Source organism: Bubalus kerabau, chromosome 2, assembly GCF_029407905.1.
Source record: "Bubalus kerabau isolate K-KA32 ecotype Philippines breed swamp buffalo chromosome 2, PCC_UOA_SB_1v2, whole genome shotgun sequence".
Taxonomy (NCBI): Eukaryota; Metazoa; Chordata; class Mammalia; order Artiodactyla; family Bovidae; genus Bubalus; species Bubalus kerabau.
The window spans coordinates 199,531,126-199,553,781 of record NC_073625.1 but is presented as its reverse complement, the minus strand read 5'-3'; the positions used below and the strand labels follow the sequence as shown (position 1 = coordinate 199,553,781).

Sequence of the window (22,656 nt, the reverse complement as noted above, 5' to 3'; positions counted from 1 at the left end):
TCTTCAATTTCTTTCATCAGCGTCCTATAGTTTTTAGATTTTTGAGGAGGGGGCTGCACCAACCTACATTCCTGCTGACAGTGTAGGAGGGTTCCCTAGAAAAGGGCATGCTTGGTAAAGAGAACAGCATATCAAAAGCAGGTACAAAAGGAAGAGCGTTGTATTAGGGACTACATGTTGGAGACAGTGGGATGAGTGGCAGCTGGTGAGTCCAGAGGCTAAAGGCTAGGCTAGCAAGGAGGTTGTAGGCACGCTATGCTGGGGGTCCATAGTATTACTCTGAAAATAATGGGGGAGCCATAGAGGGGATTCCATCAAGGGAAGCATTTTAGCGAGATCACTTGAACTGTAGGAAAGATTGAAGGTGCCTGAATGAATGAATCTGAGGTTCAAGGGAGGAGTCGAGGCTGGAGAAACACCTGGGAATTATTTGAATGTAGGTGAATTTTTACATCACACATAGGTATTTGGAGGGTCACTGGGTGCTGGGCCTGTTGCTGTGGCAATTTTGGAAAAAAAAATAATTATTTACAAATGTAAGTCTATTTTGTGTCCCACTTGGCAAGTGTACTTAAGAAGCCTGTTCGTTTACTTTCCTGGAATTGTTTTTGAAATAGCTCTGCCTTCCCAGAAACCAGAGAGTACATATCCAACTCCGTCTGAGTCTGCGCTGACATAATAGGCAGTGAAGATGATGTTTTGCAATTTTCTGATTCATGGATGGCTCATCAAGGTCATCCAAGCTTAGCTTCCCCAAAACACATGGGATGAGGACCTAGCCATGTCTTTGATACATGACAGAGATTCAAGAAATACTTGGTTCTTTTTAATTTGGAAAGTGACCATAAGTGTCTAGAATTCACTCTGGAAAGAGCAATGTAACCTGGGACGCGAACAGCAAACTTATCATTCAGAAGCTTAACTTTGAGCTCTGCAGGCCTCCTAAAGCTCAGCTGCTGCAACTCGTCAGAGCACAGAAAGGTTTTCACTTTGCCAACTCAGTTCTTGTGGGTGTCAGCAGATGCCGCACCTTCTGGTTAATCACCGGGCAAAGAAGACAAGGATTAGGACCAAAGGGCTAGAGGATTTTGTCTTAAGCACTTGCCTTATGAGAAAGCCTTGAGGAAATCCAGAGGCCCCTTGACAACTGCCGTGTAATGAGTTCTGCCACTCATGAGGAGCAGATGAGTTAGGAGGCTGAAACTGTTGTTTTAAATGAAATCCCCCTAACAAATTCCTATATCATACACAAAACAGGAGGAAAGTCATTATAAATCCCAAGGGACATTCCCTCCTCACATTCAGAAGCTGTACTTACTTGCTGTTTATGTTTCGTTTAGAAAGCAATGGAAACCTGCCTCTCAGAGATGGGAGTAATGCTATGTTATGCTAAGTCACTTCAGTCGTGTCTGACTCTGTGTGACCCCATAGACGGCAGCCTACCAGGCTCCCCTGTCCCTGGGATTCTCCAGGCAAGAACAGTGGAGTGGGTTGCCATTTCCTTCTCCAATGCATGAAAGTGAAAAGTGAAAGTGAAGTCGCTCAGTCGTGTCTGACTCTTAGCCACCCCATGGACTGCAGCCTACCAGGCTCCTCCATCCATGAGTACTGGAGTGGGGTGCCATTGCCTTCTCTGGATGGGAGTAAAGGGAAAGAGTTTTACGGGCCAGTGCTCAGGGCCACAGTGTTTTCCAGAAGGTGTGTGAGAAAAGAGGTCAAACGCCTTTACCTCTCAGCTTGTCTGAGCAGCCCCCAGGGGTGGCGGGCGGGATCTGCATGCCAGGCACCCCACACTGTGAGGTGGGGCCAGAGCTGGTTGGACAACACCCAGGAGTTGTGAGCACAGCACGCTGTGGGTCTTGGACTCAGGGTCGGGCAGTTTTCCTTTCATAATGATAAAGAGCAGAAGCAGAGCCCAGTCGTGCCTGAGAGAGGCGCTGTCTCAGCGGCAAACACAGGCCCTGCCCCAGTCAACCTCCCGTCTTCCCGGCTGGCAGAGCCCCCGTGAGCTCTGAGCAGCAGGGTGCCCAGCCCTGTCCTCTTTGTGAGGGACTTTCCGTGACCATGTGACCCAGCTCTGGCCAATGAGGCAGAGGGAAGTCTACTGATAGGAAGTCGGGGGCAGGTCAGGGGAAGATCTCTCTCAACACAAAGATGTTGGAGGAGAGCCTCCTTCTGCCCCCTCTCTTCCTTCCTGCCTGGGATGCTGGGCCAAGGATGTCATGGTAGGTGTCGGAATGGACATCCTGTAACCATGAAGGGATGGATGCCAGAATGCAAAGCCAACAGGGATGGCCAGCGGAAGGCAGCAAGAGCCCGTCGATGAATGAGGTCTGCGAGCTGCTGCAGCCAGTGGGGAACTTCCTGCCTCTGAACAGGGCGTGTGAAATGACTCAAGAGTGCCATTTCATCATCCCCTGGGAGCCGGTTATTCCTACTTGCTTCCAAACTCATTAAACTGACTAAATTTTGGTAGATCCTAATATGAACTGTGGTGTTGGAGAAGACTCTTGAGAGTCCCTTGGACTGAAAGGAGATCCAACCACTCCATTCTGAAGGAGATCAGCCATGGGATTTCTTTGGAAGGAATGATGCTAAAGCTGAAACTCCAGTACTTTGGCCACCTCATGCAAAGAGTTGACTCATTGGAAAAGACTCTGATGCTGGGAGGGATTGGGGGCAGCAGGAGAAGGGGACGACGGAGGATGAGATGGCTGGATGGCATCACTGACTCGATGGAAGTGAGTCTGAGTGAACTCCAGGAGTTGGTGATGGACAGGGAGGCCTGGCATGCTGCGATTCATGGGGTCGCAAAGAGTCGGACACGACTGAGCAACTGAACTGAACTGAAAACAACTTGACTCTTACTTTCACCCATTCCTGTTTAGGTCATTGTAACAAACACTGGGAGGCAATACTGAGAGAGATAATCCTCTGGTAGGTTGATAAGGAGTCCAGGACCCTCAAGGAGGAAGGGCTCCAGGGCTCTCAAGGAGGAGAAAGGGACAAAATTTTTTTTATACGTTTCTTTGTCTTAGTCACCTAAGATGTTCTTTTCTTAAACTCTGAGTTGTTATGACAACAATCTTTAAGACTTTCTTTAAGCCCAGAGCTAATGATTACGCAACAAAACAACTCATGTTTTCCCTTAAGCTCTGTGAAAGTGAAAGTGAAGTCGCTCATTCGTGTCTGACATTTGTGACCCCATTGACTGTAGCCCACCAGGCTCCTCCGTCCATGGGATTTTCCAGGCAATAATACTGGAATGGGTTGCCATTTCCTTCTCCAGGGGATCTTCCCAACCCAGGGACTGAACCTGGGTCTCCCACATTGCAGGCAGACGCTTTACTGTCTGAGCCACACAGTTCAGTTCAGTCGCTCAGTTGTGTCTGACTCTTTGCGACCCCGTGAACCGCAGCATGCCAGGCCTCCATGTCCATCATCAACTCCCGAAGTCCACCCAAACCCATGTCCAACGAGTCGGTGATGCCATCCAGCCATCTCATCCTCTGTCATCCCCTTCTCCTCCTGCCCTCAATCTTTCCCAGCATCAGAGTTTTTTCCAATGAGTCAAATCTTTGCATGAGGTGGCCAAAGTATTGGAGTTTCAGCTTTAGAATCAGTCCTTCCAATGAACACCCAGGACTGATCTCCTTTAGGATGGACTGGTTGGATCTCCTTGCAGTCCAAGGGACTCTCATGAGTCTTCTCCAACACCACAGTTCGAAAGCATGCTTCCCTTGTGGCTCAGCTGGTAAAGAATCCGCTTGCAATGTGGGATTCCTGGGTGCAGTTTCTGGGTTGGGAAGATCCCCTGGGGAGGGGAAAGGCTACCCACTCCAGTATTCTGGCCTGGAAAATTCCATGGATTGTATAGTCCTTGGGGTTGCAAAGAGTCAGACACGACTGAGAAACTTTCACTCACTTCACTGGTTTCCCTTGTGGCTCAGCTGAGCCACATAGCCTCCCCTCAAAATCAAAAGGTGAACAAAAGGCATCCCTGGGTGGACGTCCTCAGTACTAATGATTATATAAGAGCAATTTATTTTGCTCGAGGACATGTTTTTTCTTCTTAACAAGAACCTTCTGACTAAACTTATTATCTTAAGATGTGTGTTGTGGGAGTGTGCCGGGGTCCAGCCCCGGTGGATCCAGGGAATTCGAAGGGGAGATGGCTTCAGCGATCAGGATACGATAGCTTTAATTAAATATTAATTAGAGATATAAAGAGTAATAGAATAAGGATAGCTCAGTGAGAAAAATTCAGTGGAGAAAAGAGGCTGAATAACTTGGTTTACGTGGAAAGCCAATAAAATTCCAAGGCAAGGAATTTACGTCACCTACATAGGCCGCAGGCGTCCTCCCGTTCTCCCGAAGGAGAGGAGACACTAAGGCCTCCCTGGTCAGATCTTAGAAGCCCAGGCATAATTAGTAGGCTTGACGAGCCTCCACATTCCAGATGGGGATTCAGCCAGAAGGTGGGAGAAAGAACGACATGGGGAGACCAGTCTTTTGAGGAACTGATCCCATTTTTTATTTTTCCAGGGTCTGTTTTTATACACTGAGATGTTATACAAAAGTCACGTGGGGTTGGCAGTCCTGACTTTTATTAAAGTCAGGTGCTTCATACAAATGTATACAGAGGTCTTAGGGGTGTTACATCATCTTCTGGCCAGGGGGCCTGCTGACAATTTATGACCCTCTCCTTGTGACAGCGGTCAGTCAACCAGAACACTTATTTTTCCAGGGGTGATTATTCTTAAAACAGATGCCACCTTCCGAAGGTACCAGATAAAGTTACATTCCTATAGGGTGAGGGTGTAGTGGATTTTAAATAAGGAAAGAATTTGCTTAGCCTAAGGTCCAACGTGATTAATATCAAAGGTTAATACTTATTTCTTCTATATATTCATTAATGTGTATAAGGACAGGGGATGTGGAGACTTAGCAGTAAACATTGGCTCAACAAATGAAAAACCCTTCACCAGTACAATTTCTAATCAGCCCACTATACTTATACTAATGGTTTTCTAACTTTTCTAAGGAACCTGTTTTTAGAAGGTTTAAAGCATCTCGTGCCTCTCACGGTTGGGAGGCTGTGAGCAATCACATGTGGCCAGACAAGCCTGTCAGGCAGGCTAGAGAACCTTCAGAGGAGTTTGTAGGTTAAAACACTCCTGTCATGCCCAGGAACTTTATTAACTGGAGCTCGAAGTTAACTCTTTTTCAGAGAGAGGTGGTGGGGGACAGCCTCCCGTAAAGTCAGAGGTGTAGGTGAAAGCACAAAGCAGAAAGTAGGCAGACTCTGGTTTTGGGGGTAGATGCTCGAGGATTTCCAGGGGGACTCCTGAGGCTCGATCCTGCCTTTGCGTATGCCGAGCCTCCTTCCTCATGACCTTTGCCACGGGCGGAGTGCCTCACGCCGGCTCCCGACGGGAGTGGGTCTGGTAAGGCCTTTCTCTTGTTAGTTCTAACCTTGTTAATTTAAGATGTATGTTGTGCAGTGGGTCTGGTAAAAGTGTATAAGGCCTTGCAAAGACTAGTGAGGGGGGCACTCTCCTGATGTCCCTCTTCTGATGTCTCTGTCAGAAACTCCCTCTGTCCCTTTTCACACTTTAATAAGACTCTGTTACACAAATGCTCTTGAGTGATCAAGCCTGGTCCCTGGTCCCAAAGCTAAATCTTATTCTTCAGAGATCATGAATCCAACACCGTTCACCGTAAACTATCAATACGATGTAGAGGTTGAAAATAAAGACCTTGGAACCAGGTGAAAACCTGGGCTTGTGATCTAACTGCATCCCTTTCTTGGTTTGTGGCCTTGGGAAGATTGCTTCATCCACGTAAGCCTTTCTTTCTTCAACTATAGAATGGGATAATATAAAATGAGGATTATAATGGTACCTACTTTGTTGGCCTATTGTGAATATAACAAGAAACAATGTGAGTTAAGGGTTAAGCACAGCTTCATTGCCTGTGGCTGCTATTGCTGTTATTTCTGATGACGGGTACATATGTTTGTCGCAGACGTCTTATTGTCTCTTGCCCAGTTAGTGTAGAAAGTTTTTCCTACTTGATTTTTCTCCAATCTCTTGAAACATCATTCATCTGTACTACACTTCTTGGTTTTCCCTCTGTGATAGAATCCATGGAGTTGAGCATCCAGCCCTTTGGTAAGTGCTAAGGGGGAACATCATGAGAAACGTTGGGCTGGAGGAGCACAAGCTGGAATCAAGATTGCGGGGAGAAATATCAATAATCTCAGATATGCAGATGGCACCACCCTTATGGCAGAAAGTGAAGAGGAACTAAAGAGTGTCTTGATGAAAGTGAAAGTGGAGAGTGAAAAGGTTGGCTTAAAGCTCAACATTCAGAAAACGAAGATCATGGCATCTGGTCCCATCACTTCATGGGAAATAGATGGGGAAACAGTGGATACAGTGTCAGACTTTATTTTGGGGGGCTCCAAAATCACTGCAGATGGTGATTGCAGCCATGAAATTAAAAGACGCTTACTCCTTGGAAGGAAAGTTATGACCAACCTAGATAGCATATTGAAAAGCAGAGATATCACTTTGCCAACAAAGGTCCATCTAGTCAAGGCTGTGGTTTTCCCAGTAGTCATGTATGGATGTGACAGTTGGACTGTGAAGAAAGCTGAGCACCAAAGAATTGATGCTTTTGAACTGTGGTGTTGGAGAAGACTCCTGAGAGTCCCTTGGACTGCAAGGAGATCCAGCCAGTCCATCCTAAAGGAGATCAGTCCTGAATATTCATTGGAAGGACTGATGCTGAAGCTGAAACTCCAATACTTTGGCCACTTGATGCAAAGAGCTGACTCATTAGAAAAGACCCTGATTCTGGGAAAGATTGAGGGCAGGAGGAGAAGGGGATGACAGAGGATGAGATGGTTGGATGACATCACCAACTCAGTGGACATGGGTTTGGGTGGACTTCGGGAGTTGGTGATGGACAGGGAGGCCTGGCGTGCCGCGGTTCATGGGGTCAGATAGAGTTGGACATGACTGAGCAACTGAGCTGAACTGAAGGGGGAACAGGGGCTTCCCTGGTGGCTCAGATGGTAAAGAATCTGCCTGCCAATGCAGGAGAATTTGTTCGATCCCTGGGTCAGGAAGGTCCCCTGGAGAAGGAAGTGGCAACCCACTCCAGATTCTTGCCTGGAGAATCCCATGGACAAAGGAGTCTCTGGATGGCTACAGTGCATGGGGTTGCGAAGAGTCAGATACAACTGAGTGACTAACACTTTCACTTACTTTTAAGGGGGAACGAGGAAGTGCAGACCATGGCTCTTTCCTGAAGAAAGCCTGCTGCTCTGCTCAGTCGGGGGTAGACTTCCACCATGAGCCAGACTGACCAGCAGTGCTGGCCAGGGGCCATCGTAAGGCAGTGGCACCATGTCCCCATCTGGGCCCCACCAGTGAGTCTCAGGCCAGCTGGGTAGGGAGGCAATGCAAGGATGTAGCAGACCGGTTTGAGGAGGGGGCTGGAGACCCGACCTCAAAAGCTGGGAGGCCTTTGCTCAGACAGTCCGTGCGGAGATGTCTCTGTCAAGGGCTGGAGCCTCGGGGAGATGGTAGCAGCTCCGCCACCCAGCAAAGCAACCACTGCCTAGAGCCCTGGGCACAGGCCTCTGGGGAGAGAGGTTAAGGTACTCTTAAGAGCTGACTGGAGAAGGAAAGAGCATTCCCGGTAAAGAGTAGGAAGAGGGGCTCCTCATCCTCCCATTCCATGAGGCATCTGACCAGCATGCGGGAACAAAACAAGACCTCTCCACAGCAGGTCAGCATGCTCAGCGGCGCCTCTCTGGGCAGTCGGAGCGATGGGGACGCCTGTCCCTTGTGCTTGGTGAAGGCTCGCTGGACAGGCCGGGTCAGCGACCTGCAGAGCAGAGATGGGGTCAGGCGCTTTGAGCTGTCTGTGTGGGGGGAGGAGGCGTCCCCAGGCTGTTTATCAGGAGCCAGCCCTGGGCATGCGGGCACCAGCTCTCAAAGGGCATGATGGGCTGGCAGCTTTGCATGCAGATTGCACTAGGCAAGAGGTACCCCTGGATCTGGCCTCGCAACACACTCCACAGGCCGTGTTGGCTCAGGAGCACAAGGAGGGAGGCTGATTGGCCTCGTGCAGCTGGCTGCGAGCCCTGCTATTGGGAGGGCTTGACTCCAGCTTGTGTGCTGAAGTCTGGCTGAATGGGCTGCCAAGGATCAGAGTTTATGTAAATACACAGAGGCCATGGTTCTTGCTCCACGCAGGAGCTCATATCTGATTGTCCTCACTTCCCAGTTGCAAGGGAATCTTGTTGGGGGAAGGCAGGGAGGGTGTGTGTTGTCCTTTGTGAGTGTCTTCACCACCATAACCTAGAAACACATCAGATTTCATCTGTTCCTGCAGTTGAATCCCATTGGCTTGGCTGAGATGCTGAGAGGTACTCTGCTCCTTAGCACCCCTCCCTTCCTTGTTGATGCTGCCCGTGGTCTCATTTAGGAAGCTCACCCTGCCTGACCTGTCAACAGGGAAGGCGCGAGGCATCTGTGCGTCCAAGGAAAGGCAGCTGACAGCTACAGTGTCAATGTTTTATATTTTGATTTAAAAAAATGAGTCATTTGTTTATTTCTATTTCATTCTAAAAAGGATTGGAGTCTGTTTACAATTAGATCCTGTTTTTTTCCCTCTTGTGTTTTCTTTCCTTTTTGGTTATTTATAATGTAAAAACACCCTATTTTTAAACTTTCCACCTTTAGTCACAGTTTCTTTGGGAACGGTTTTCTGTTTTTAAAGGATCTATCATTTGTCTCCTTCTGCAGCTGGAAGGAGGTGGTAAACAAGGCCTGTGAGCCACATCGGCCCCACCACCTGTTTTTGTAAATAAAGTTTTATTGGAACACAGGGATGCGCATCTGCCTATTATTGACCTTGCCTGCTTTTGTGCTACAAGGGCAGAGTGGTAGAGTCAGGGAAGAGACCATGTGGCTGCAAAGCCAAAAATATATACTATCTAGGCCTCTGGAGAAAAAGAATAAATACTAAATATAATTTAAAACTTTAAGTTATAATTTTAAAATGCCATCTGGCCCAAGTGCATTTATCCTGATCGGCACTGTGCGATGATGTGAAGCTAGAATTGGTGTCTGTTCTTCTCTGTATCAGTGTTGCCCTGATTCCCGAGGCCCAGCCTTTCTGGATCTGTCTGGCCTGCAGAGGCTGCTCTTTCTGGGCTCTGTCCCAGATAGGGGCTCAGCCCAGTTCCGTGGTTTCCATCCCCCAGCACAGGACACGGTCAGTGTGGAAGGCTTGGCTGAAAGTTTGGGGTGATAGAAATAAAGTTTTAGATTGAGGACTAGACACAATTCTGAAAGTCCCTCTGGTAACCCTTCCTGCCCCCACTAGGAATATGTTTTTGACCATCTTGCTCTTTAGATGTTCATGATATTGTTTGACCCTTCTTTTCCACTTTCTTCTGGAGAGCTATCATGCTCTCTACTTCTAACTTTCAGGTGATACCTAATATCTCCTAATAACTGGTATGTACCAGTTACTGAAAAATAACTGGAATATGAGAGGGAAATTTTCTGTGTTGCATAGGAACTTTGCTTCCCTAGTCTTCAGGTTTCCACAAGGAGGGGCATCAATTAGCGGAACACGAGTGGCCTCTCTCTGCTTCTCACTCATTAGTCCTCAAGGAGGAAGGACCTCTAATACTTCAGATGAGCTTGGGATAAGGACTGACCACATGCCCCTTCCTCAGTCTCTTTCCCTGGGGACACAGCTTCCTGGAAGCCCATATGCTGGTCTTGCAGTTTGGTGAGATAATTTCAGTCCAAGGGAGTAGGAGTATTTGGCGCGTGGGGTGGGAGTACTATAAATAAGCAAAGAATGGAATTTGATGAGCAAACTGACTCTTGTAGGCAGAAACTGTTAGTGGACAGGCCATACATTCTAGGGTGGATTTCCCTATTAGGAGACAAGGAGATAAGGATTTTAGGGCAAGTGATTTGTCTGGAAGGTGAGCTTAGGAAGCACCTGTTGGGCTGTGAGGAAAGGATTGCAGCCAATCAAGCCATTTACCATTTGGGTGCTCAGAGCTTCACCCCACAGTAAACTCTGGGAAATGGTGTAGAATCTGCACCTCAGAGCTGTCCTGTTGGAGAAGTGGGGGAGCTGAGGTATTTATACTCCAACTCTTGTCAGTCATTGATTGAGGATTGCTCCTGGTGGGCGGGGGTTGGGGGGGGGTGACTTCCTAGGCACATCTGGCCTTCCCCACATCAGAAAGCAACCTTTTTATCTTTGAAGAAAATCCACAGGCAAAGAAGCTGATGCTAGTGGTAAAGAAAAGTAAAGTTGCTCAGTCGTGTCTGACTCTTTGTGACCCTGTGGACTGTAGCCCAAACAGGCTCCTCCATCCATGGGATTCTCCAGCCAAGAATACTGGAATGGGTTGCCATTTCCTTCTCCAGGGGATCTTCCCGACCCAGGGATTGAACCTGGGTCTCCTGCACTGCAGGCAGACGCTTTAACCTCTGAGCCACTAGGGAAGCCCTGGTGGTAAAGAACCCACCTGCCAATGCAGGAGACATAAGAGATGCTGGTTCAATCCCTGGGTTGGGAAGATCCCCTGGAGGAGGAAATGGCAACTCACTGCAGTATTCTTGCTGGAAAAATACCATGAACAGAGGATCTTGGTGGGTTACAGTTCATAGGGTTGCAAAGAGCTGGACATGGCTGAAGTGACTGAGCACTCACAGGCAAAACCCCTGAGGCCGCTACTCACTCCCTGAGGCTGAAAGGCTAGAGGGAGGTGGGTGGGGCCAGAACACTCTATCACTATCACAGACTGGTGTGGAAGGGTGAGTTTGGCATCTCTTTCTTAGTTAACTGTGTTTTAACTTTACTGTGGGACTTAGGATTGAGAGAATCCAATTTGGGGCTTTCTCAGGATTTGTTTTCTGATCATAGAATCTCACGGTTGGCTGTTAGTTATGGCTGCTTTCCAAGGCTGCAGGTCCCGGATCATCTCCAAAAGACTCCTATGGCTCAGTGGTAAAGAATCCGCCTGCCAATGCAGGAGACACAGGAGATGCAAGTTTGATCCCTGGGTTGGGAAGATCCCCTGGCAGAGGACATGGCAACCCCCTCCAGTATTCTTGCCTGGAGGATCCCATGGACAGAGGAGCCTGGCGGGCTACAGTCCACAGCGAGGCACAGAGTTGGACACGACTGAGCTCATGCACACACAGAGGCTCACCATAGATCCTCTCCATGGGCTGCCTGCCTGCCAGCTCCCATGGGAGCTCCCAGTGTGGCTGTGTGGCTAGACTTGGGGAATGTGCGGGGTGGGCGATCCAACAGCTGCCCACCTCCCCCTTAACAGACACTTCTCCACCCTCTGAACAGGGTCACTGGTGCATCTGTACTAGTCATGGCTTGAAAACCAGCTTTTCAGGCTCTTCTGGGCCTTAAGTGAAGCATTAAGCATTGCCACCCTTGGCCAGTTCCTAAAGGAGAAAGGCCAACAGTGCCATCAAGAAGGTCGCCCAGTGAAGTAAAGGTGCCCCACCCGCTGGTCACATTTCACTGTAAAGTTACAAGGCTTTCATAAGTCCAAGCTGCAGTCGAATTGGCCCTGTCATCTTCATTTAGCATTTGTCAAGGGTTCTGGAATATCACTTGACTGTGAGTTAGCTGTATGGTTCAGAAATTTTTAACTCCTCTATGGTTTTTCCTGTGGTCATGTATGGATGTGAGAGTTGGACTGTGAAGAAGGCTGAGCACCGAAGAATTGATGCTTTTGAACTGTGGTGTTGGAAAAGACCTTTGAGAGTCCCTTGGACTGCAAGGAGATCCAACCAGTCCATTCTGAAGGAGATCAGCCCTGGGATCTCTTTGGAGGGAATGATGCTGAAGCTGAAACTGCAGAACTTTGGCCACCTCATGCGAAGAGTTGACTCATTGGAAAAGACTCTGATGCTGGGAGGGATTGGGGGCAGGAGGAGAAGGGGACGACAGAGGATGAGATGGCTGGATGGCATCACTGATTCGATGGACGTGAGTCTGAGTAAACTCCGGGAGTTGGTGATGGACAGGGAGGCCTGGCATGCTGCGATTCATGGGGTCTCGAAGAGTCCGATGCGACTGAACGACTGAACTGAACTGAACTGAAGGGCAGAAAATGAAGAGGAACTTTAGAGCCTCTTGATGAGGGTGAAAGAGGGGAGTGAAAAAGCTGGCTTGAAAGTCAACAATAAAAAAGCTAGGATCATGGCTTCCAGTCCCATCACTTTATGGCAAATAGAAGGGGTAAAAGTGGAACCAATGTCAGATTTTATTTTTTGGCTCCAAAATCACTGCAAATGGTGAGTGCAGCCATGAAATTAAAAGATGCTTGCTCCTTGGAAAAAGAACTATGACAAGCCTTGACAGCGTATTAAGAAGCAGAGACATTACTTTCCCAACAAGATCTGTATAGTCAAAGCTATGGTCTTCCTAGTAATCATGTACAGATATGAGGGATGGACCATAAAGAAGTCTGAGCACCAAAGAATTGATGCTTTTGAACTGTGATGTTGGAGAAGACTCTTGAGAGTCCCTTGGACTGCAAGGAGATCCAACTAGTCCATCCTGAAGGAAATCAGTCCTGAATATTCATTGGATTGGAAGGACTGATGCTGAAGTGAAACTCCAATACTTTGGCCACCTGATGTGAAGAGCTGACTCATTTGAAAAGCCCCCGATGCTGGGAAAGATTGAGGGCAGGAGGAGTAGGGGATGACAGAGGACAAAATGGTTAGATTGCACACTGACCTGATGGACATGAGTTTGAGCAAGCTCTGGGAGATAGTGGAGGACAGAGGGGCCTGGCGTGCTGCAGTCCATGGGGTTGAAAAAACTGGACACAATTTAGCAACTGAACAACAACAACAATTTTCAAACATGACGCTGATCTGTTTGGGCTGAGCTTGTAAACTATCACTGGGAGTGAAGGAACCACGCCGACTCTGTTCTTAACCCCAAAAGAGTCAGGTGACCTGCTTTGATTCATGAGAGCATAGCATATTGGTATAACATAGAGACTTTGGTGATGAGAAAATATCAACATCCCAGACCTGTGCAAAGAACTACCATATCAGCAAAGATCCTCACAATATTAAAGCCGTGCTAAGGACATACTTCCCTGTTTAAAGAGCACGTTTCACAGAAGAGGAGGTTGAAACTGCAGAAACACTGAAATAAAGTAAAGTCGCTCAGTTGTGTCCGACTCTTTGCAACCCTATGGACTGCAGCCCTCCAGGCTCCTCCATCCATAAGATTTTCCAGGCAAGAGTATTGGAGTGGGTTGCCATTTCCTTCTCCAGGGGATCTTCCCAACCCAGGCATGGAACCTGGGTCTTCCACATTGTAGGCAGATGCTTTACCATCTGAGCCACCAGGAGATTGCAGAAACATTGGAGATTGGAATATAATTAACACAAATAGCAGAGGGTTCTAGAATCCTGGAAATATCACCTCCTTGGTTATTGTGCTCAACATAATTATTGAAAATATGCCCAAATCCAAGTGTTTGAAGAATCAGGGCAGGACTTGTAGGCGCTTTGGGCTTTGGCCCAACAAGCTGCATTTCTAACAGAGCCTTTACAGAACAAGCATAAACAGCGTCCACAATATGTAGGGCTGTGCCCATCAAGCAGCCCACAGCAGTGTCCAGATTTAGTGACTGGTCACAGGTCGTTTGGTGCCCAACTGGCTTTTTCATGGCCTCTCAGTGCAAAGCGGAAGGCTCCCCTTGAGGTGGGCACGATAACGTGACCTCCAATGATGTCAAATTCTGGCACAGTGACCGACACACCATCAGCTCAGGCCTGGGGGACTTTCTGATGTTCGTGGGAGTTGAGATTCTAAGTTGGCCAGTGGGATTAATGCATTGAGACCAAAGAGGAAATAGATCAGGGCCCCTCTAGGGATGACATCTGCTTTCATTGTGAAATAGCATAAAGAGTGTTTGATTCTAACATTGTTGGCTGAAAACTCTCTGTCCCCACAGCAGGACAGCCTCAGGATATTAGGAGAATTTGTGTTGAATATAAACAAGTCTGAAAGAAGAAGATGGTGGTTGAATCTCTTCTTTCCATGGGATGATGAATCTGTCTCGATCATTGCTTACTAATGATGGTGAATTCAGTCTTAAAACCCAAACAATAAAGTCTTACAAAATTCAGATGGACGAGTGAAACTCTTGGGAATCAAATCTTCTGACTGCCAGGTTTCTCTACTTTTAAATTGATCACTGTAGATAAAATCAGAACTGAGTCCATAGAGAAGAGGATTTGAATACTATTACTCTATGATGAGGAGAAGGTTGAATTTCTTTGAGAATTAAGTGGAGGCATCTGTTTTGTTTAAATTAAGGGTCTTTAAGTACCAGCCAGGGACTGAGTTGACAGCCATTTCTGTAATAAAGTAATAAATCATGGGGATGGTTAAGGAAGCAAGAAACACCACATTCTTACTTTGTTCAACCAATTAAGCAATAAGCCATCTGGGTCCTTTTGTAAATTACTGTCAAGCACATCTTATACAATTCAATTCAGCCTTTCATTTAATTATATTAATTTATTCCAGCAACTTTAAATTCCAAACAATGCCAATACCAATGTTCATTTTAAAAATAGAAGTCTAGTTTAGCTTTTATTTTTTAATAATTAACACCCTTCCCAAGGTTGTCATCTGAGAATTTTTAGCTCTGTCTCAGCCTCAGGATATTAGGAGAATTTGTGTTGAACATAAACAAGTCTGAAAGAAGATGGTGGCTGAATCTCTTCTTTCCATTGGACGATGAATCTGTCTAGATCAGCGCTATCCAACAGGCCTGTTTTCATGATGGAATGAAATGGAGAGCTATTGGATGGAGAGCTATTATCTGTGCTCTCCAACACAGTGGCTCTTGAGTCCTTGAAATGTGGCCAGTACTACTGAGGAACTGAGCCTAAATTTTCTTTAATTTTAATGAATTTATGTTTAGATAGCCACATGTGGCCAGTGGCTCTTTGCCCAAGTCCAGAGTGTATTCTGAGGAAGGAAAAATACAGCATGCCATTAACTTCAACAGGTGGAGAAGAGATGCATAGTTCTGACGGATATTTTTTGGAAGCCCTCACTTCCTGCTCAGTGTTTGTTATCTGAAACACACTGCATCCCGAGAGAGCCCAGAGGAGATGAACATCTTTGAGGGGAGTTCTCTGACCGTGTGAACAGGGAACTCCATCTGGAAGCGAAATGGGCACCACCTCTTCTTAATCGCAGAACCAACCCCACTCAACAACGCTTAAGTCCCATCTAGGTGGGCCAAGTCACAGCAAGAGAGACATCCGGCTTTCGCCAGCATGAACTCTGCCCTGAGGAAGATGTGTTCTTCCTATGGCTGAATGTTCAGACGTGGGCCTCTTTACGGGTAACCAGACATTTCCTGGGGGCTCAGACCCAGCCCTTTCAACCTCATGGACATCAACACCCCACTCTAGTTCCTCTCAAAGGAATTTTGACTCAGATGCTGGCAGTTCCCTCCCAGGGAGATTTGCCTCTTTGCAAAAGTTGCTTGTTCTGATCCAGTCAACGCAAACTTGGTAACAGGACATCAGGAGTTTCTCAACTGCACACACTTCCTTTTAGTGGGAGTGTTCAGTCTAAGCTGACCCAACACCAATGACTATAGAGAAGCGTATTGCATGAGAATCTGATTATAGTTAATCAAGCTAGAGAACAGTGAGGGCAAGGGTGAATGGAGGTAGAAAGTCCTGAGAAAATTCTCATTAACATGAAGACATCTTACTCCAGGTCTACTGACTCTCTGCAGCTGCTAGGCTGAGCTGAAAAGTGGGCAAAAGTCACTGTAATCCTGTTTTCTCTGCGTAGCTTGCTTCCTTCATCTGAGCTATGGTTCAACCAATGAACATGAAATTTGTCTTCATAAACTTATTCTCAAGTTTTTGGATGTCAGAACTTTGCACCTTCTTCACACTTTAATTTTTATGGTTGTCAACACAGACAGTCCAGGGTAAGGCAGTTTAGAATAAACTGATCAGTAAGAATGTTGCGTCCTGAAGGTGTTGCCAGGCCTCTTTCCTCTGTTGCTGCTGTTCAGTTGCTCAGTCGTGTCCAACTCTTTCCGACCTCATGGACTCCAGCCTGCCAGGCTCCCCTGTCTGTGGAATTTTCCAGGCAAGAATACTGGAGTGGGTTGCTACTTCGTTCTCCAGGGGATCTTCCCAACCCAGGGATGGAACCTACTTCTCCTGCATTGGCAGGTGGATCCTTTACTGCTGAGCCACCAGAGAAGCCCCTTCTTTCCTTAGTCAGAGATAAAAGGAATTGTACACTGCTCAGTGCGGGGAAAAAACCAAGAATCTTCTGTACCATGCCATGATCATCTACCAGTGATGAAGACAAGAAGACAATGGGTCCATATTTTTTGTCTAAAAGAGACAGTGGCCTGTGAAAAAAAGGGCGGGAAGAAAAGACTTTCCGTATTCACTCATGGAGCTTTCGTCTCTGCTCTTGCCACCGCACACACGTAAAGGGCCCGCTTCATGGACGGCACATGCCGCTGCAGTTTCCTTGGGCTGGGCTGAGATGGCCACACTTCTGTGTTCCTTTTGAGGGTGGGGTTCACCGTTCATCCATGGTGCTGACGTTGTCAAATCGCCACAGCTGGCTGGCTTTTCCATCACACTCACGCAAGTACAGATCTTTATTGTTTTCCTGCACCACAGCTTCCATGCATTTCCCAGAAAGAATGTGAACAATCATTCCATTCTGAAAGGAGAGAAGAAAAGGAAAAAAAAATATATAAAGAAAACTAGTCAGACCCTCACAATCAGTCAGCAAAGAAAGAAATGCCTAAAATTTGTGCTAGTCATTAAGAGAACGATAAAAGGGTTGTCAGCTGGCCTGATAGGGAATTGGAGTATTTTGGCTACTATGGAATATAATTTATGTAGCCCTAAGTTTCCCAGGTGGCTCAGTGGTAAAGAATCCACCTGCCAAGCAGCAGACACAGGTTGGATCCCTGGGTCAGGAAGATCCCCTGGAGAAGGACATGGCAACCCACTCCAGTGTCCTTGCCTGGGAAATCCCATGGACGGAGGAGCCTGGTGAGCTAGGGTCCATGGGGTTGCAAAAGAGTCAGACACAACTTCGCAACTAAACAACGACAACAACAATATGTAACATAAAACTTCCCACCTTAACCATTTTTAAGTGTAAAATGTATTCATGTTAAGTATGTTCACATTGTGATGAGACAGATCTCCAGAACTTTTTCTTCTTTCAAAACGGAAACTCAATACCCATTAAATGAGAACTTCCCTTTCCCTGCTTCCCCTCGGGCCAGGTAACTACTGTTCTATTTTCCGTTTGTATGAATCTGACTTTTCTATGCACCTCGTATTAAGTGTACTCATATAGTATTTGCCTTTTAGTGACAGGCTTATTTCACTTAGAATAATGTCTTCAAGTTTCACCCATGTTGAAGCAAATGACAGGATTTCCTTCTTCCTTAAGATGGAATAATATTCCATTGTATGCACATAGTGTATTTTGTTCATTTATTCATCAATCATTGGACTCTTGGGTTGCTTCCGCCTCTTGACTATAATAGTGTTGCTATGAACAGTACCTCATTTCTTTTTATGGCTGGATGAGAATACTTTTTTAAAGTCTTACTTTCTAATGCCTGAAAGATGCTGGGTATATCTTAGTCACTAATCTTTTACACATTATGCTTAAATGCGGTTTCTAAATCTATCTTATCCAGAGGCCTTGCTTAGAATGATCCTTTATGATCATTCATAAAGGGCCTTAACTTGGCTTCCACGAATTCTCTGAGCACGTGTGGCCCCCTGAGCCCTGGGCTCACCTGTCGCCAGAACCCCAAGAGCTTTGTTCTCAACATTTCTCGTGAGTTCAGCTTAAGTCTTAGACTATATGATTTTCCTCTTTCACAGCCTGCTTTAAGAGCGCTGATGCATGGCGTTCTGATTAGTTATTTAACCTCCACTATTTCCAAGCAAAAGGTGAAGATAAGACATTTTAAAAAGATGTGTGTATTAATTTGTTTTTTCATGTCCTTACACCCTAGCTCACGTCAGAAGGGATTTGAGGTGAAGGAAAAACAATGTAGACAGTTGTTAATACTGTCTCCTTCCAACCCTTAAACTGCCCACTCTGCCTAAATACTTAGACTCCTCCTAGTTCCTCTTTATTGGATGCTGACCTCTGGAAAGGAGCTAGAGCCTTTCTCTGGGGTAACGGGAATTCAAGTCTTACGAAAATAAGGAAAGGCTCAGCATGAAATTAGCAAAGGAAGAAAGTACGATGTACCCCATCATCTATTTGATTGTGGAACAGGAGGTGGGCCTTTCCTCTGCTCCTAAAAGCACACCACTGACGGGGTTTGACAGCGTCTGTAACACGCCCCACAGTCCTACTCGAGGCCTAAAGCGGATAAACTTTAAAGCTAGGGGGTCTCCACTTTCCAGTGCATGAAGACTGAGCGACACAGAGACCTGGGAAATTAGCACCTTTCTGGATGCTGGCGGATAACTCGGCTGCAAGGTTGGCTTCACCGCCCCCCGAGGCCTTAGTGCCAAGCCACTAAGTTCAGCCCCAGGGACACAGGCTTGTGCGGTAATACTTGACCTCTCGGAAGAGGCAGACACGTGCCCGCCAGCAGCCCCATGAGCTCCTCCTGGGTGGGTCACTCACCTCCTGGTGGTCCCAGTGCTGCTGATGGATGGCAGGGCCCCCCTCGGTGCAGTTCTGGAGAATCACCTGCTCTCGCCTGACGTCAAAGCACAGGTGCCCTGGGCCGCTGTAGCGGATGGCGCTCCGGCCCGTGTGCTCCAGGCGCTGGGACAGGGGAATGGCCGTTAGCACCGCTAGAAGGAGACCCTGTCCAAAGCTGGATAATGGAAGGAGAGCTCACCGCAACAGGGCCAAGGTCTGGGGGCAAGCTTCAGATTCCGCTGGAGCCAACAAGGCTCTGTCTCATAGTCAGGTTCACAGATACCATGCTGGACTAGCCCTGACCTCTGACACCGCCTCACTCCAGTTACCGTGACACTCACATTTATACATTCTGACAGTTTCCTCCCTTATTCTATTTACCGCAACATAGGCGAAGCCATCAGGCTTCCCTCATGGCTTAGCTGGTAAAGAATCCGCCTGCAATGCAGGAGATCCCAGTTCAATTCCCAGGTTGGGAAGATCCGATGGAGAAGGGATAGGCTACCCACTCCTGTATTCTTGGGCTTCCCTGGTGGCTCAGCTGGTAAAGAATCCGCCTCCAATGTGGGAGGACCTGGGTTCAATGCCTGGGCTGGGGAGATCCCCTGGAGAAGGGAAAGGCTACCCGCTCCAGTCTTCTGGCCTGGAGAAGTCCATGGACTGCATAGTCCACGGGATTGCAAAGAGCCAGACAGGACTGAGCGACGCTCACTTTCCTTTCACTTCCAGGTGAAGCCATGCAGGATGCCCTGTGTTTTGTGAGGGTCCCTGGAGATTTCTCTTTGCTATAAACTTAGTTCCTTATACATAAAAGAGTGTGTTTCTTCTTATACTTAATACAGCATATGGTGGTTTCAGCTTAGCAAGTTCACAGTTTTTCTTGATACAGAAGTCGTTGCTAATCCCCACCTTCCCACCAAGAATCTTGGTGGTGGTTTAGTCACTAAGTTGGGTCTGATTCTTGTGACCCCGGGGACTGGGAACCTACCAGGATCCTCTGTCTATGGGATTCTCCAGGCAAGAATACTGGAGTGGGTTGCCATGTCCTTCTCCAGGGGACTCTTCCCAGGAATCGAACCCAGGACTCCTGCACTGCAGGCAGATTCTTTACCAACTGAGCTACAAGGGAAGCCCAAGAATCTTAACTCCCAAACCTAACATTCCTCTTGCATGAGGGAGACCATTATCCCTACTTGCAGATGAGGAAACCAAGACCCAGAGAGGTTAAGAAGCCTGCCTGACGTCACACAGCCAGAAGGTGAGGTGCTTCCACGGTCATAAAGCCTCCTCACCTACCGCTCTCTCTGTCCTCTGGGCCAGGAGTGAGTGCCCATTGGTGATTCTAGAACACTGCTAGACAGTAAAACCGGAAGGGGACAAAGGGATCCTGATTGCCTGCTTCCCGACAAGTCCTGCAGGCCCAGGGCCTTCTCCTGGGGTCCCAGAGCCTCGCTGGTCCTGCCTGCAGGGCTGGACCCTTGAAAGCATTTTCTTGCTTTGGCCCCAGGCTCTCAGGGGCTTATCTGACTCAGTATCTCCAGGAACTCACACTTCATTGTTCGCTTTTAATATAGGCCTTTGGGGTAGAAGAGCTTAATGCAACAGCCCCATCACAGGCTGAAAGCAGAAAGACTTGGGGGTGGGCTAGACTTTTTAGGTTATCATCCAAGCTGTGAAAAGAAGTGAACCCCCCCAACCCTCGGCCAAAGTCACAGGGGCGTCCCATTACCTGGGCAGGTATTTGTGTGATGGGAATTTGAAGAGAAGAAACGCCCTCACACAGAAGGAGCCCTTCCTGATAAGCCAGGAGCCCATATGATGCTGGAAGCACACTCTGCCTCTAACCTCCCCCTCACTCAGCGAGGATCTCCTAGTCAGTCCTGCCAGCCGCGTGCGCCCACGTGCAGGACCTCAGGTCAAGGAGACCCTCCCCCTGTGGGAGAGTGCCTGCCGGTCGTGTTCATCATCCCCCTTTGGCCGCCCCTCGGGTCATAAGCTGGAGAAGGAAATGGCAGCCCACCCCGGTATTCTTGCCTAGAGAATCCCACGGACAGAGGAGTCTGGTGGGCTGCTGTCCATGGGGTCACAGAGTCGGACACGACTGAAGTGACTTAGCAGCTGCAGCAGCAGCAGCGGGTCATAAGCTTCTGTTGTCCTGGGGCGGTCCGCCCTTCCGGCTACCCTGGTCCAGCCTCGCTGCGGAGGGAGCCCCCGGGAATCCGTGGACAGACGGTCTCCAGCGCACCCGCCCCAGGAGAGCTGTTCCCCTCCCTTCCCCAGGGGCGTTTCTACCCTCTGCGTCCCTTCTGACTGTGGAGTGCAAGTCCTTTTCCCTGAGGAAGGAGTTTCACAGACCACGTGCTGAGTGCTGAGTGAAGCCGCTCCTCGGAGACCTGCAGCCAGCTGGGTGACCCCTCCTCCGGCAAGTGGGGCGGGGGCCGCTGAGGCCACGAGGCTGTCTGCCCAAATCCAGCCCTTTCTCCCACCACACACACACACACACACACACACGGCTGTTGTGTTGCCCTAAGAGCCCCCTCTGGCCTGGAAGTCTTGGCCCCCAGAGGTCCGTATTAAATGCCTGAAAGACGCAGCGCATCTACTCGGGCGGGACTCAGCGCCAGCAGCCCGGAGTCTCAGGAACAGTCAGAGTCACAGGTCTGAGGCACCGCTGTAAACGGGGGCGCTTTCTGGGGTCTCCTCGCTCCCTCGGGGCTTCTGTGCCCATAGACCCTGCTTGGTCACCCGCCGTCCCCGTCTCTGGTTCTGTTGGCTAATGGTCTTGAACTGGTTTCAAAAAGGTGCCCTGGTGGGAATTTGCCTGCACATAAGTTTTCTTTGATCTCCGATTATAGATTTTTAATTTAAATGATGAACTGTTCCATTTTTTAAATAAGTTCATTTGCATCATCTTTTAGATTCCACACATAACAGATATCTTAAGATATTTGTCTTTCTCTGACTTACTGCATTTACTATGTTTACAAACCAGGAACAGACCCACATTCGAAGAAGACAAACTTATGCTTACCAAAGGGGAAGAGGTGGGGGAACAGATAAATTAGGAGTTTGGGATTAGCAGACATGAACTACTATATATAAAATAGATACACAACAAGGCCCTACTGTATAGCACAGGGATCTATATTCAATATCCTGTAATAAGCTACAACAGGAAAGAATCCGAAAAAGAATATAAATATGTATATATGTAGAACTGAATCACTTTGCTATACCCCAGAAGCTGAGACAACATTGTAGATCAACTACACTCCAATAAAAAGAAAAAGAGGAAATTCCCTAGCAGGGCAGAGGTGGGGATTCCACGCTTCCCCTGTAGGTTTGATCCCTAGTTGGGGAAGTAAGATCCTGCATACTGTGAGGCTTGGCCAGTAAGTAAACAATTATAGGTTGGGGGGCGGGTCACAAGAGTGGGGGACCAGGCATAGTGAAGGACGCGGGACCCGGGAAAGGAGAGGCCCCCAGAGGAAGAGAGGGGCACCCCGGCAAAGACCCCCTGGGGGTCTGGGAGCGTTGGCCACCCACCTGCTGCGGCTCACCGTCCCTGCAGGGGGCCAGCATCAGGGCACAGCCCGGGGCCGCCTCTTGCCCGGCGCAGTCCGCGCAGAAGCCCAGTCCAGCGTTGTGGAGCTGTAAGCAGACACACGGGGGTGAATCCCACCCTCCGTGCAAAGACGCCCTCTGTCGGCCGCGTTCCCCTCCTTCACTCTGCAGTGACGCTCAAGGCCCACGCGGGGGCCACAGAAGCGAGGGAGGTCAAGCTCAAGCCAGCGATCCTCCTGGGCCTCCTGAAGGACGTGGACGCACCCAGGGTGAGGGGCCCTGTGGTGGGTTACAGCA

General features: G+C 48.2%; 1 protein-coding gene across 1 annotated transcript in view; it reads right to left on the bottom strand.

The window, feature by feature from the left end:
* Positions 1 to 12,958: 12,958 nt before the first annotated feature.
* The window catches only part of GALNT15 (polypeptide N-acetylgalactosaminyltransferase 15), a 48,237-nt gene continuing 38,539 nt past the window's right edge, over positions 12,959 to 22,656 (bottom strand). The window contains exons 8-10 of the mRNA XM_055569975.1: positions 22,342 to 22,446; positions 18,775 to 18,918; positions 12,959 to 16,824 (exon numbers count right to left, since the gene is read on the bottom strand). Coding sequence (XP_055425950.1) covers positions 16,678 to 16,824; positions 18,775 to 18,918; positions 22,342 to 22,446 — 396 coding nt within the window. The 3' untranslated portion in view covers positions 12,959 to 16,677. The remainder of the gene's footprint in view (positions 16,825 to 18,774; positions 18,919 to 22,341; positions 22,447 to 22,656) is intronic.